The sequence below is a fragment of the Prionailurus viverrinus genome, chromosome B1, assembly GCF_022837055.1.
Source record: "Prionailurus viverrinus isolate Anna chromosome B1, UM_Priviv_1.0, whole genome shotgun sequence".
NCBI classification, from domain to species: domain Eukaryota; kingdom Metazoa; phylum Chordata; class Mammalia; order Carnivora; family Felidae; genus Prionailurus; species Prionailurus viverrinus.
The window spans coordinates 59,696,709-59,709,239 of NC_062564.1; the positions used below are offsets into that span (position 1 = coordinate 59,696,709).

Consider the following 12,531-nt stretch of genomic DNA (forward strand, 5'->3'; position numbering starts at 1 on the left):
TAAGTGCAATATCCTTTCCTTGTCTCTGCCTACTGTTACTCCATCAACATCCTTGCACAAACTCAGGGTTAACTAGGACTAGAAAGCACACTCTATTGTTAGCAAGTATTTGTTGAGCATTTAAAATAGGACACACCTTGCCTACAAAACTGTCATCTAAAATAAACTCTTTAGAAGTGACTGAAATGTGAACATTAGGAAACTAGCTGATTTTAAGAAATCTAGTGGCAATAATTTGTAATGGGCAGTCTAGACAGCTGTTGGTTGGAGAAGTTTGGTTTTGAATATCTGTGTATCGTTTACTGGTATTTTCACATTAATGTGCTGCCATTTAAAGGTGTTGAGTCTTGATATCTTCATACATAAATTGGGCCCAATTAACAAATTAGTGATAGTATATCTAACTGGGCTTAGCGACATTGGCAACCGTTTGTTCCTTTCCCGTTTCTGAATTGCAGACAAGAATAATCAGGGAGCCGTACAATGTATCATTTTAAGATTGTATTCACTTTCTTCTGTCTTGCAACTGTGTTCACTTTTGGGGTCATATCACGGTTCTAGTAGTGTTGAATTTATAGTAATAACTGAAGTGAAACCGTAGTAACACCTATGAGAAGCAACGTGTGAAATACCTTCTGACATGAGGATGGCCTGAGGGAGAGCGGGGACTGCGACCTCTTTGGTTTACAGCCTGTACCATTAGCCGTCCTGTACAACTGATGCGGCCCTGTCAGAGACATCAGGAAAAGAAATGATTTGCAAGCAAAACAACTAACCTTCAAGCACCACCGTGTTTACTGTCCTATTCTCCATAAGACATTATTTCTTAACCAATAAATAGACCATATTAGTAACGACACCAATCCCTCTCAGAAATGTACTTTCCCTGAGTTAAGCTCCTCAGTGCACTCTGTATTTAAGGAACTCAGTGACTAGGTCTGACTTAGGACTCTTAAAAAAGCTTTACTGTTTTATCTGGAATGGTCTTTAAATGACAATCCTTCATGAATTCATTGTAATCTGCTATGGTCTCCCTAAGACACAATGTTGGATTGTGAACTATGGCAGGGGGACATTACTCTCTTGTGATAATTCCATTTTCATGGTCAAATATCTATTGGTTGTAGCTAATTCTGAAATCAAATGAGATGATTTTAGTTTTCTAACATATCTTTTTAGTAATATATTTTTTAAATGTGAGTAGTGTCTCTTCCAAAAACCATACATTAAAGAGATGCCAGCATGATAAAATTAACATTATGTGAGAATACACATGGGGTGTCAAGGAGAGTATAATGACCCATACATAGGTCATCATATTCGCATGAAATGAGCAAAATCATGACTTAAAAATCAGAAGCAGTTAAATATCTAAAATATGTGGGGGGGGAGGGTCATATGATATGGGCCTATGTAATGAAAAGCCATATTTTCTCTCTCAAATTTTCTCTCTTAAAGTTGCTTGTCAAATTGAAAAATTGATAAATGTTCTCCTAGGATAGACAAAAGTAATACTTAGAGGACTCAGATGATATGAATAAATCCCCACTGTTACTCTGGCTTTTTGGTTTAGCCCCTTCTTTTAATTTTTCCCCGATTACTAGCAGAGTGGCAAAATCAGTGATTTTCTTCTCTCATATCCTAGGAGAATGTGAGCAGTTGTACTTCTAAATTCTGATGATGGCCGGAAGGGAACGGCAAGAGAGGAAAAATGATAAGCAGATTATTAATGATCAGACTCAGTGATTTCTAGCTCATAGTGGATGAGCTGCCCTCATGTACACTTAGAGTCAGAATTGACAAGTGAATCTCCTTTTCATTCCAAGTTGCCAGTACTGGCAGGTAACAGGAGCAAAGGTGTGCTGTATGCTTTGAGGAGCTGCTTTCTGAGTTCCAGCCGATGATGAACTACGTGAGGGGGGCACAGTGCTGGAGGGGACACACAGAAACCCCACAGCAGGACTCAGCGAAGGGCAGGAATCTAGTCAGCAGGGTTGTCAGGGTCTCCCCGCAGACTGGACTTCTCTGGGGCCTTGACCGCTCCGAAAAGGCAAAGACACTTAGTGCTGTAATACAGACAGGAGAAGAACCAGGGGCTATCAGATAGAAAGAGGTGGTCATAAAGAAAGGAAACTGAAGAAGTGTTATCCCACTAGATATGTAACTTCCCCTGGCATTCACAGTACTTGCTACTGAGGTCATATTTAAACATGGCCTTTCTTGAAAATTTCCAAGGAGACATGAAGTAGAACATTATGAGGGGGATTCTTTAAGAAAAATTAAAAAAAAAATTTTTTTTCAATGTTTATTTATTTTTGGGACAGAGAGAGACAGAGCATGAACGGGGGAGAGGCAGAGAGAGAGGGTGACACAGAATCGGAAACAGGCTCCAGGCTCTGAGCCATCAGCCCAGAGCCTGACGCGGGGCTCGAACTCATGGACCGCGAGATCGTGACCTGGCTGAAGTCGGACGCTTAACCGACTGCGCCACCCAGGCGCCCCTAGAAAAAATTTTTTTTAATGTTTGTTTATTTGTTAGAGAGAGATGGAGCACAAGTGAGGGGCTGAGAGGGGGAGACATAAAATCCAAAGCAGACTCTGAGCTGTCAGCATAGAACCTGGCGCAGGGCTTGAATCCACGAATGGTGAGATCATGACCTGAGCTGAAGTCACACCCTTAACTCACTGAGCCACCGAGGCACTCCGAGAGGGATTATTTCTAATTTAGATTTGTTGCATCTGAAGTTCAGGTCAGTTCTCTCATGCTAATCTCTTGCCAAACCCTTGGGAGGCCCCCCTAAGCCAGCCTGAAATCTGAAAAATTAATTTTCTCTAACCCCTGTAAGTCTTATGCCTGCTACAGAAAATCTAGACGTGACTTGTTTAGAAGACCCCCGTTAAAATTATGCAATCGATGCATTGTAGTAACTGATTTAACAAGTGAACATGTAAGATCCATGGTTCTTTTGGAAGCCAAAGGCAAGGAATTTTATATTTTGTTTTATACAAATAGCTTCAAAATTGTACTGATATGGGATATGACTTCCTTAGTATTTGCTTTGCTACTTAAGCAAATAATTTTAATCTGAATATCTTAAAATAGATTTATATAATTTGTATACATTTTTCCTCATTGTGTAAAACCCAGAGGACCCACAAGGAAAGTTAACATTAAGTTATCATTTCTGTGGTTAGAGAAAGATGTAAGTTAAATTCAATCTTTAACCTTGAATTTGGGGAAGCAGAGAAAAAAATTTTCTCTAACCTGGATTTGAGTTTTGACTTTCCGAAGATTTTGGCCAAATCACCAAATTTGTTCAAGCCTTTGTTTCTTCTGTAAAAACCAGCACACTATATTTGTCTCACATGGATGTTGTAAAGATTAAATGATGTAACCCAAGATGATCTTCATCTTCCAAATATCAAATGGTACTTGATGTCATAAGTTACCAAGTTACCATTATTAATCATTGCTGGTATTTTTACTGTGAGTCTGAGACATTATACATGCACAAACATGCACCAGGATGATTTTCAGGGGTCCCAACAGCTTGGTTGACTGCAGTAAATTTTTCCAAGTGGTTATACTTTGCCTGAGCATGCTTTTACCCCCCCCCCCCTTTTAATTCCTTAAAATAACTCTTTTAATGAGTGTCTTCCCTGCCCCTCAGTGCTCTTAATGCTGGGATGAGCCTCAGACACCTTTGTATGACACTCCTTAGCTCTGGAGTCAGTCTAGGTTTATAAACCAGTTCTGTCCCTTATAATTGAGTGACTTTAGGCAGGTAATTTAACCTCCTGAGTTTCCTCATCGATAAAGTAGGACCATATAGTTAATCAATCCTGCAGGGGTTCTTATGAAGATTAAATGAGTTAGTAGGCGTAAAGTACTTAGTATTATGTTTTGCACACAGTAAACACTCAAAATGTTAAATTATTATAGCACTGAATATGGATATAATTATAATAACAACCAGTTGGACATGAAGCATCCCTTAGAATTGTTTTAAAAACATTTTCTTTTCAAAAAAAATTATTTTTTCATATGCAACAGGTTTTCTTTCTTCTTTCCTTCTCTCTCTCTCTTTCTCTTTCTTTCTCTCTTTCGGTATTAGGATATAATTTACTCCAAAGGAAAAACTTATGCTGTTGTTTGAAAGGTGCCAAGCACACTGGTATAGTCACTGTATTTATGTAATGGCTGCATTTGAGGTATGGAGATAAAAGTTGTCCTACTCAACTCTAACCACTAGACTCCACTTAGGATAAACCCTGCCTCTTCTTCCATCTCCAAAAAATAACAACAGGTTGGTATACTGCTTTGTCAAGATTACACATTTCTACAGTGTTTTCAAGATTTCTACACTACTGCTTAGAACTATATACACAAATAGTGCCACAGAGTATCTTCCTAACTACCCAAATTTAAGAAAAAGGAATATGTCACCATTTGTCACGTTTTTAACTCCTATACCATCTTTCACTTCTGAACATAAAAGGGGAAGTCATGACCTTCAGGAAGCAGAATTGTTAGTTTGATAATACAGTATTATTGGCTAAATACATATTACTAATCAGTAAATGACCAGGAGCATTTAGAAAGCATCCAGGGGCGCCTGGGTGGCTCAGTTGATTCAGCATCCGACTTCGGCTCAGGTCATGATCTCACAGCTCATGAGTTCGAGCCCCGCATTGGGATCTGTGCCGACAGCTCAGAGCCTAGAGCCTGGAGCTTGCTTCAGATTCTGTGTCTCCTTCTCTCTCTGCCCCTCTCTGCTCATGCTCTGTCACTCTCTCTCTCTCAAAAATAAATAAGCATTTAAAAAAATTAGAAAGCACCCAAACTCATAAGCTGTATAATTTTGATATTTTTAGTTAGAAAAAAGATCCCAGAATTCACTGTAACACTGTTGAAAGGATGCCTCTGGTGTATGCAATTGAAAGTTCAGATTTTTAAGTCTGACCATCTTATTTATGAAGGTCATACAAAATTTTAATCATATTAATGTGCAAATGAACCCCAGTAATCCTTGTGACTGCTGGGCTCTGATGGACATTAATGCTGCTGCATTTGCTTTTAACTTTCTCATTTCTATCTACTTTATTATTAACACATGAAGGAGTAATGGAAGTGAATGTTTAAAGTTTGAAATGAGCCAGGAAACCTTATAATGCTAAAACAAAACACAAGCAAACCAACTTCTTAAATTTAATTCAGCTGTGTGTTACTTTTCTATTCCAAACAAATCCACGGAGTTTAAAGCTATAGAACAATAAGCTTGAATTCTTAAAGTGATTATGTATTAAACATTCAGCTTGTAAAGATTATTCATGCCTCACGCAAAGCCAATTATTTGTATAATATGGAAATAACATTTATATTTCCTAGCTTATGAAATTTAACTGTGGCACACAGGTCTTTATATAAGCTTGCCACTTGTATACATAATGCAACTTGAGGAAACATCAAATTGCAAAACAGCCCTTCCAGACTCCAAGTGCAACACAGCGTAACTTAGCAACACAACAAAAAGTAAAACATTCGTGTTTAGATTTACTTGCATCTTAAACCGAGTGTGCGATCCTCATTTTGGCATTATGTTTGGTGTAGCACCGCACAATCACTCATTGTTTCACTAAACTATGTGACTGCTTTGGTCTCTCATGAATTGCCAGAGCCGCATACATGGCGTGTGATACACAGTCCAGTATGTGCTTGGAGCTGTGGGTTCCATCCCAAGTAGAATTTGGATGCAGTCAATAATATCTAACGTGTTTCTTATTCCCCAAAGATTAACCCAGGTGGAAAAATATTCTATAAAATATTCTGCTAACCTTTAGTATTTCTCTCTTTCCTTGGTTCTCACCCTTTCTCCCGGCTGCTTTGTGTAATTATTTTCCACTGCTCAGGAAAGCCCTGCCGTCTGTGTTTCATTACTGAACTCATTTTTCCAGGCCAGCCTTTTCCTCTTTCCCTTGGTCATTCCACGTCATGTACAGTCCAGTGTACCAGAAAAAAATAGAAGGAGCTGTTTCCCTTTCAAACTGAATGCTTTTAAAATGTGAAAAAAAAGTTTAAGGTAACTAAATGGCATCAAGGAATTGGGGAATCAACTTAAGTTTTCTTTTGACTATATGTTATGCCTTCATGATTAATGTATCCTGAAAAATTCAGCTTTGACTCTGTAAATGTTTTCCAGTGCCTTATTATCATGCTTCTTTTAAATCAAATTACAAAATGGCAAAATACTTTAATATACAATAAAAGATGTTATAAAGTAGAGATGAAATAAAACACTGTTAAACATTTCTATTATGGTATTCCTATAGCAACAAATGATAATGGTCTGCTGTTTGTCATGGTTTAAATACCTCTTTGTCCTTCTAATGAATGGTAGAGTTTGTTCCAATTTCTAGGTGATAACTCACAAAACCTACATGTGGCATATTTGCACATACTTGCTCAGTATTGAAGACGCCAGGAGAGGAAAGGAGTTTTACTCTCGAAACTAAAATCAACCAGGCAACATGCTGAGACTTGGAATGGCATGTAATACCAAGTACCCTAAATCTAAAAATTCTCTCAGCAATTTCAATCTGAGGCCTGCATGCCCACCTTTAGGATTTCCTCAGATTCTCTTCACAAGTTCCCCCTCCTATGCCTGCCCCTGGTCCTTAGGTAGAAAAGGAGACTTAATTTAGCCTCACCCTCTTTAAGTTAGAATACTGGGTGGATCAACTCACACTGAGAGGTAGTTGGAATTCTTGGTATCAGGAAGTGCTCTGGTTACTGTGGCCTCGGAGCTCTTTGAATCTTTTGCTCCCTCTGACAGACCCAGGGCAGTCACATTACTGTTTGCTGAAATCCCAGGTGAGATGGGAATTCTGTTAGAAGGGCTGGGCTTTTGGCAACCTGATGTAAACTGGTGCACTTCTCATTCCTTTGTCTCCTCTTCAAAGGGTAGAGGCCAAGATTGAGAGAGAGTTAACGGAGGGACTTACCCCGGGGCTTGGTTAAAGCAGCAGAATTCGCTGGGGGCTACTGACTGAGATGAGGGCCCTGAGGGTGCTGGGAGCAAAGCCACTTCCCAGCTTCCTGTGTGGCTCCCGTCAGCTGTGCTGTGGGTGTGGCCGGTCTCCTGCTCCCAGCTCCCTCCACCCAAGCCCACAGCTGTGGCAGTTGTGGCACGGTCACATCTGCTGCCTGACTCCTTTCCCATGGGGGTGGTAAGGAGGAGAAGCCAGGAGGTCAGAAGACCACACACCAGCAACATGTTGGGTAGAAATTCCATCCTGAACTGACTTGCCTACTCTCTAACAGTTCTGTAGGGGAGTATCTAGAAACAGAACTGATCCTTCACATCCTGATTCCACAGGCTCCTGCCAACGTTTAGGGCTGCTGCTTTAAGACAGGGTTATTAGTGTCTTTGAATGAAAATAATGACAATAACTAGCTTTTACCGAAAGCATATTATATGCCAGGTAAACCAAGTATATTATTTAAATCCATATTATTACTCTTATTTCACAGAAGAGGAAATAGGCACAGAGAAATTATGCCACTTGCTAAAGGTCACATAGGTGGTGAGTGGCAGAGATAGAAATTCAACTCAGATCTGTCTGATGCCAGAGTTCATGCTCTTAACCCCTGAATGACACCATTTAGGCTCTTCGGTAGCATCAACCCTGTCCGATATTTCTGGCCTTTGTGGTATTATTTCTTTCCCTTCCTCCTCTTCTGTATTACAAAGGGGATCTTCAGCAGCCCTCCTGTATCTAATGACTTCAATAGATATCGAATGACTTCAACTAGTTTGTCAGTAGTTTAAATGCTCAGAGGCTGGCACGCAGTCTCCAACTCTGCATCCTGCCACTGGCCATGAGCAGCAAGTCCTTCCCCGTTTAGAACTTTTCCATATGTAAAACTAGGTTAGTATAATTTGAAGAAGACTAGAAGCAGACTCATAATTGCAATTTTACATTTATGTTCTTTGTTCTATAAAACCGCTGACTCCAGTAACAGTTTAAAACACTCGCTAGGAAAAATGCCTCAAAATTAACATCGGGACCAGCACTGGGGAGTGCTGGAACACAGTTAATTCGATCTCCATAATATATCCCAGGCTTTCTAGGGGACAGAGGAACAAAGGACCCAGCATGAAGAAAAAGTTTGGATTTTGTGGAGTTCTCTATTATTTTAATTAAAGGCAGAAAATTGAGAATTGAAATTTGTTAATAATATTCAAGGAAACATACTGAAAATACAGTAAGAAAAAAAAGCAAGTTGCACTTCTGTTCCCTCAAATCCTCCAAATATGAACACAAATAAGTATTAAAATGTAACTTTCAGTAAGAGTTGCGCTTTTGACTATTTTTCAAGGTGATGGTCATGTATTCACCGATTGAAAAATTGGAACCTGGAGAAAGTGCATATTTACCATGGAAACTGTGACAGTGAAGTCGGCTGTGCTCCCTCACAACCTGATTTGTGGAGAATTCGAGTTCCATTCTAATCTTAGTAGTATTGCAGAAACAGATGTTTATATGACAATGTAATATTAGGACAAACATTGCACAAACTGTTAGAGGTCTATAAGCTTTGCTGAAATTATTTGTATCATTTTCTAACATTTCATGTTTCCTTCTAAAGGAATAATGAAATATGGGATGATATAAATAGATCAGAGATTTAAAAAACATAACTGGACAATCTTCATTAGTTCTATAATTGTTAATTTTAGCTTCTTTTTTTTTTTTAAAGTGACTTCTGCTGACTTTGTAAAATTACCCTGTCACCCATGGAGGTCTTAAGGTACAGAATCACTCCTTACTCACTTTTGCATCCTCTGTACCCAGCAACGTGTATCAAATATATACGGTACTCAAAAAGGAATCTGCAGGCTTGAACTGGGGACTTGGTACCAGTAGCTGCCTGTTAAATTCTAAAGGAGTCAGCTGGTTTTTTGACCCTAAATCTAAGGGAAAATACAAGAGAAAACATTTGGATGGAAACAAATAATCCTGAATGCCATATGTAGATGCTATCAAAATTATAATTTATCTACACTTATATACGACTTAAATTCCAGTGAATTAAGTGTATCTGTATTTCTTTTAAATATCTTACTTTTTTGAGGATTTTTACTACAGCCTATTGATATATGTCACTCACTACACTTCTCTCCTTTTTTTTTCCTTCATAGAACTTAATCCCATCTGAAATTATATTATTTATGTATTTGTTTACTGGCTTACTTTCTATCTCAGGACTTTCTTCTGTCCAGCACTGCAACCCCATCACCTGCATAAGTGTACCTATGAGGCCCTCAGTAACATTGGTGGAAAGAATGCACGTCTACACTGGAATTACTCATGTGAAAAACACCTGATGAAATAGATACTAATAGAGAATTTTTCTATCTTCTGAAATCAAGATGGATGTAAAATTTGGGAAAATCATTTCAAGTCAAAGAAATAAGATTCCACCTTTTTAATTAAACAGTTCCTTTCTTCAAATAAATGCCTGTAAGCACTATGCACAGAACTGAAGCCAGACCTATACCCTTAATCTTTACCTGAGGGTTTGCAGCCATAATTGTGTAATTGCCATCATCATCTAGGGTGGAGGCTGTGGTATGGAGAGAGCAGGTCCCGTCAAGATCTCTTTGAATGGTGTAGTGATCATTCTTTGGAGAGATCTGCTTTCCATCTTTAAACCAATAGATCTGTGAAAGGAAACAATGATTAAAGATTAAGTATGTGTGTAGTATTACTCTGTTTGGGGGACTGATAAGGAATAACTGTGTGATCTGCAGAGCTGATCTGAGTTTTCATGTTAAAATGTTAAACAGAACATCTGAACAGGAAATTGATTTTTGAGTGAAAAAAGTACGTGAGAAACAGGTTTAATTCTATTTTAGTTTTTAAAAATGATGTATCTTGGGGCGCCTGGGTGGCTCAGTCGGTTAAGCGTCCGACTTCCGCTCAGGTCATGATCTCACGGTTTGTGGGTTTGAGCCCCGCATCAGGCTCTGTGCTGACAGCTCAGGGCCTGGAGCCTGCTTCGGATTCTGTGTCTCCCTCTCCCTCTGGCCCCTCCCCTGCTCACGCTCTGTCTCTGTCTCTCGATAATAAACGTTAAAAAAAAATTTAAAAATGATATATCCTTATATTTTAAAAAGTATGTATGTAAGTAGGTATTCACATATTACTCACATATTTTTTTACATATTATTTATCTGGAGGGATCTAGATTGAACGTTGACAGTAATAAATTCTGGGGTGGCTTCACAGGCATTTTCCATTTTTGCTTCTATTTTCAAATGTACTGAATTAAAAATATTACTTGTAAAGGTAAAAAGGTATTTTATTTTATTTATTTAAAAAAATTTTTTTTAATGTTAATTTTTGAGACAGAGGGAGACAGAATCCAAAGCAAGCTCCAGACTCTGAGCTATCAGCACAGAGCCCAACGCGGGGCTTGAACTCAATTGTGAGATAGATCATGACCTGAGACAAAGTTGGATGCTTAACTGACTGAGCCACCCAGGTGCCCCAAAAAGGTTACTTTAGAGAACAATAACAGACTCCTTACTCCATTCCACTGAATTGTGTTCGACAAAATGGCAGTGAGGAGTGAGCAACAGTTAAGGGTTGGTGGTGGGTGGAGGCCTACTGTTTTCATTCTGGGCCAAGGAGCATATGCTCAAAGTTGAGTGTTTGTCAGTTCTCCCCACTATGTTAAGGAAAACACAGTAGTATTTAAACTTACAATAATTTTCAATAATATTTTAACTTGGTTTGATAGAAAATTAAATGTGAAGAATAAAGTAAAAATAAATCTGGACTAAATAACACATTTTAAAATGGTCCAGTTACCTCTTCCCTAGGTCCTCCTACCTTTTGTCATCTTTAAATAAAATCACTGTCCGGTGGATCCCTCATGATTTAGTTATTATTTTGGACGGTTGAGACACAGGGCCATCATGATGAATCACAGTGCCAGCAGCCGTACCATGGCCTAGATGCAGAACTAACGCCTGCCATCAGCCCGCCTCCAGACTTCTGGCTAGGGAACTAAACAAATCCCCCTCTCTAAAGCCACAACAAGTTCTCTGTTGTCATCTGTGTTCCTTGCAAACTCAAGTTTCCTAACTCATTCCTAACAGAAGAAACCTCCTTTAGAGCCTTCAGTTTTTAAAATGAGCTTCTTCCTTAATGTAAATCAGAATGCACATTGAGACCACAACTGGCATTCAAATTCAACTCTCTATCAAAGCTTCTGAATCTGAAAAATCTTTCCAAAACATACATTTCTAAGAAAGGAACGGGCTAGAAATATATAGCACTAAATAAGGGCATGAATAATCGGGATCTGACTGCTGTAACTCTTCCAACCCCCATTTTTCAATTAGCTCTAAATTTACAGCCTGTATTGTTAATCCACAGAACTAAAGATGAATCACCAACTAGACTAATAACTCTCAGTCTTAAAAATTAAATTATGTAAAGCATGATACTTCATAATTATCATTCTCTGCTTGGTGGTTTTATTATTTCTGATGGAACCCAGAAGCTGTGATTAGAACAGTTTCCTCCTTTTGCATTCTGGCCACTATTCCAGTTCTTCAGAACTGTTTCTTTCCTTTAATCCTATTCCTCACCTCTGCTATATCTGGACTACAACTTTCAAATGAGAATTAGGAAACAGTCCAACAATTTTACCAAGACTGTTGATGGAGAGGGAAGGGGAGGATATACAAGATGAAAACAGGGTGAACTAGAAACGCCTTTCAACCTTCTCATGTCTCAGTCAGAACAAGCATGTAAAAGGCAGAATTTTTTTTTTTTAAAGCATAAGCTAAAGGAAAGGATGTATTTTTTGGAACATGCTGAATATTCCACACTTTGATAGGGAGGGAAGAAAAAGAGCGGCAGTGAGGACAGGAGGAAGGAAGGGGAAGGAGGAAGGAAAGGTGAAGAAGAAAATCTAACAATAAAACGTTCTTAAAAAATTAAGCCTTAAAGCTGTGAAACATTGAAATTCATACCAGAAATGCAAAATTATGTTAAAAACAACAGCTCATCTTTCTGGTGAACATGGTGTTTTTTAAAATAAGAATCGGTGATCTTAGAACTTAAGCAATGATCTTAAGCCTTGAGTAAGATTTAAAAATAACAAGGGATTTGTGAATATTTTGGAAGCTTAAGTTATTTGGAAACAACAATATCTTGTTGAGTTTCATTCATAAGCTGCAAATTTATTTTTAGTATGTGCATTGGATATCATCTTTGTGAATACACAGCAATTATCCAAATCATGTCAAGTATAAACAAGTTTTCTCTAACAACAGTTTACTTTAAAAGTCTCATTTTATTAGCAGGGGGATACATATGTAAAATTTTAAGGCTATTTTCTTTGCTCTTTTTTCTATGACACCACTGTTAAACTTTTAATTTCAGTGAGTGTATTTTCCCTTCTATATGCTTATTGTACAAATTTGCCTGGCCTTTGGTACTGTCCTGTTTTTT

At 38.4% G+C, this 12,531-nt stretch overlaps 1 protein-coding gene across 2 annotated transcripts in view; it reads right to left on the reverse strand.

The window, feature by feature from the left end:
* PALLD (palladin, cytoskeletal associated protein) overlaps nt 1–12,531 on the reverse strand; it is a 397,583-nt gene that overhangs the window by 10,933 nt on the left and 374,119 nt on the right. For both annotated transcript variants that reach the window (XM_047855047.1, XM_047855048.1), the window contains exons 14-15: nt 9,576–9,725; nt 633–727 (exon numbers count right to left, since the gene is read on the reverse strand). In XM_047855047.1, the coding sequence (XP_047711003.1) occupies nt 633–727; nt 9,576–9,725 (245 nt within the window). The remainder of the gene's footprint in view (nt 1–632; nt 728–9,575; nt 9,726–12,531) is intronic.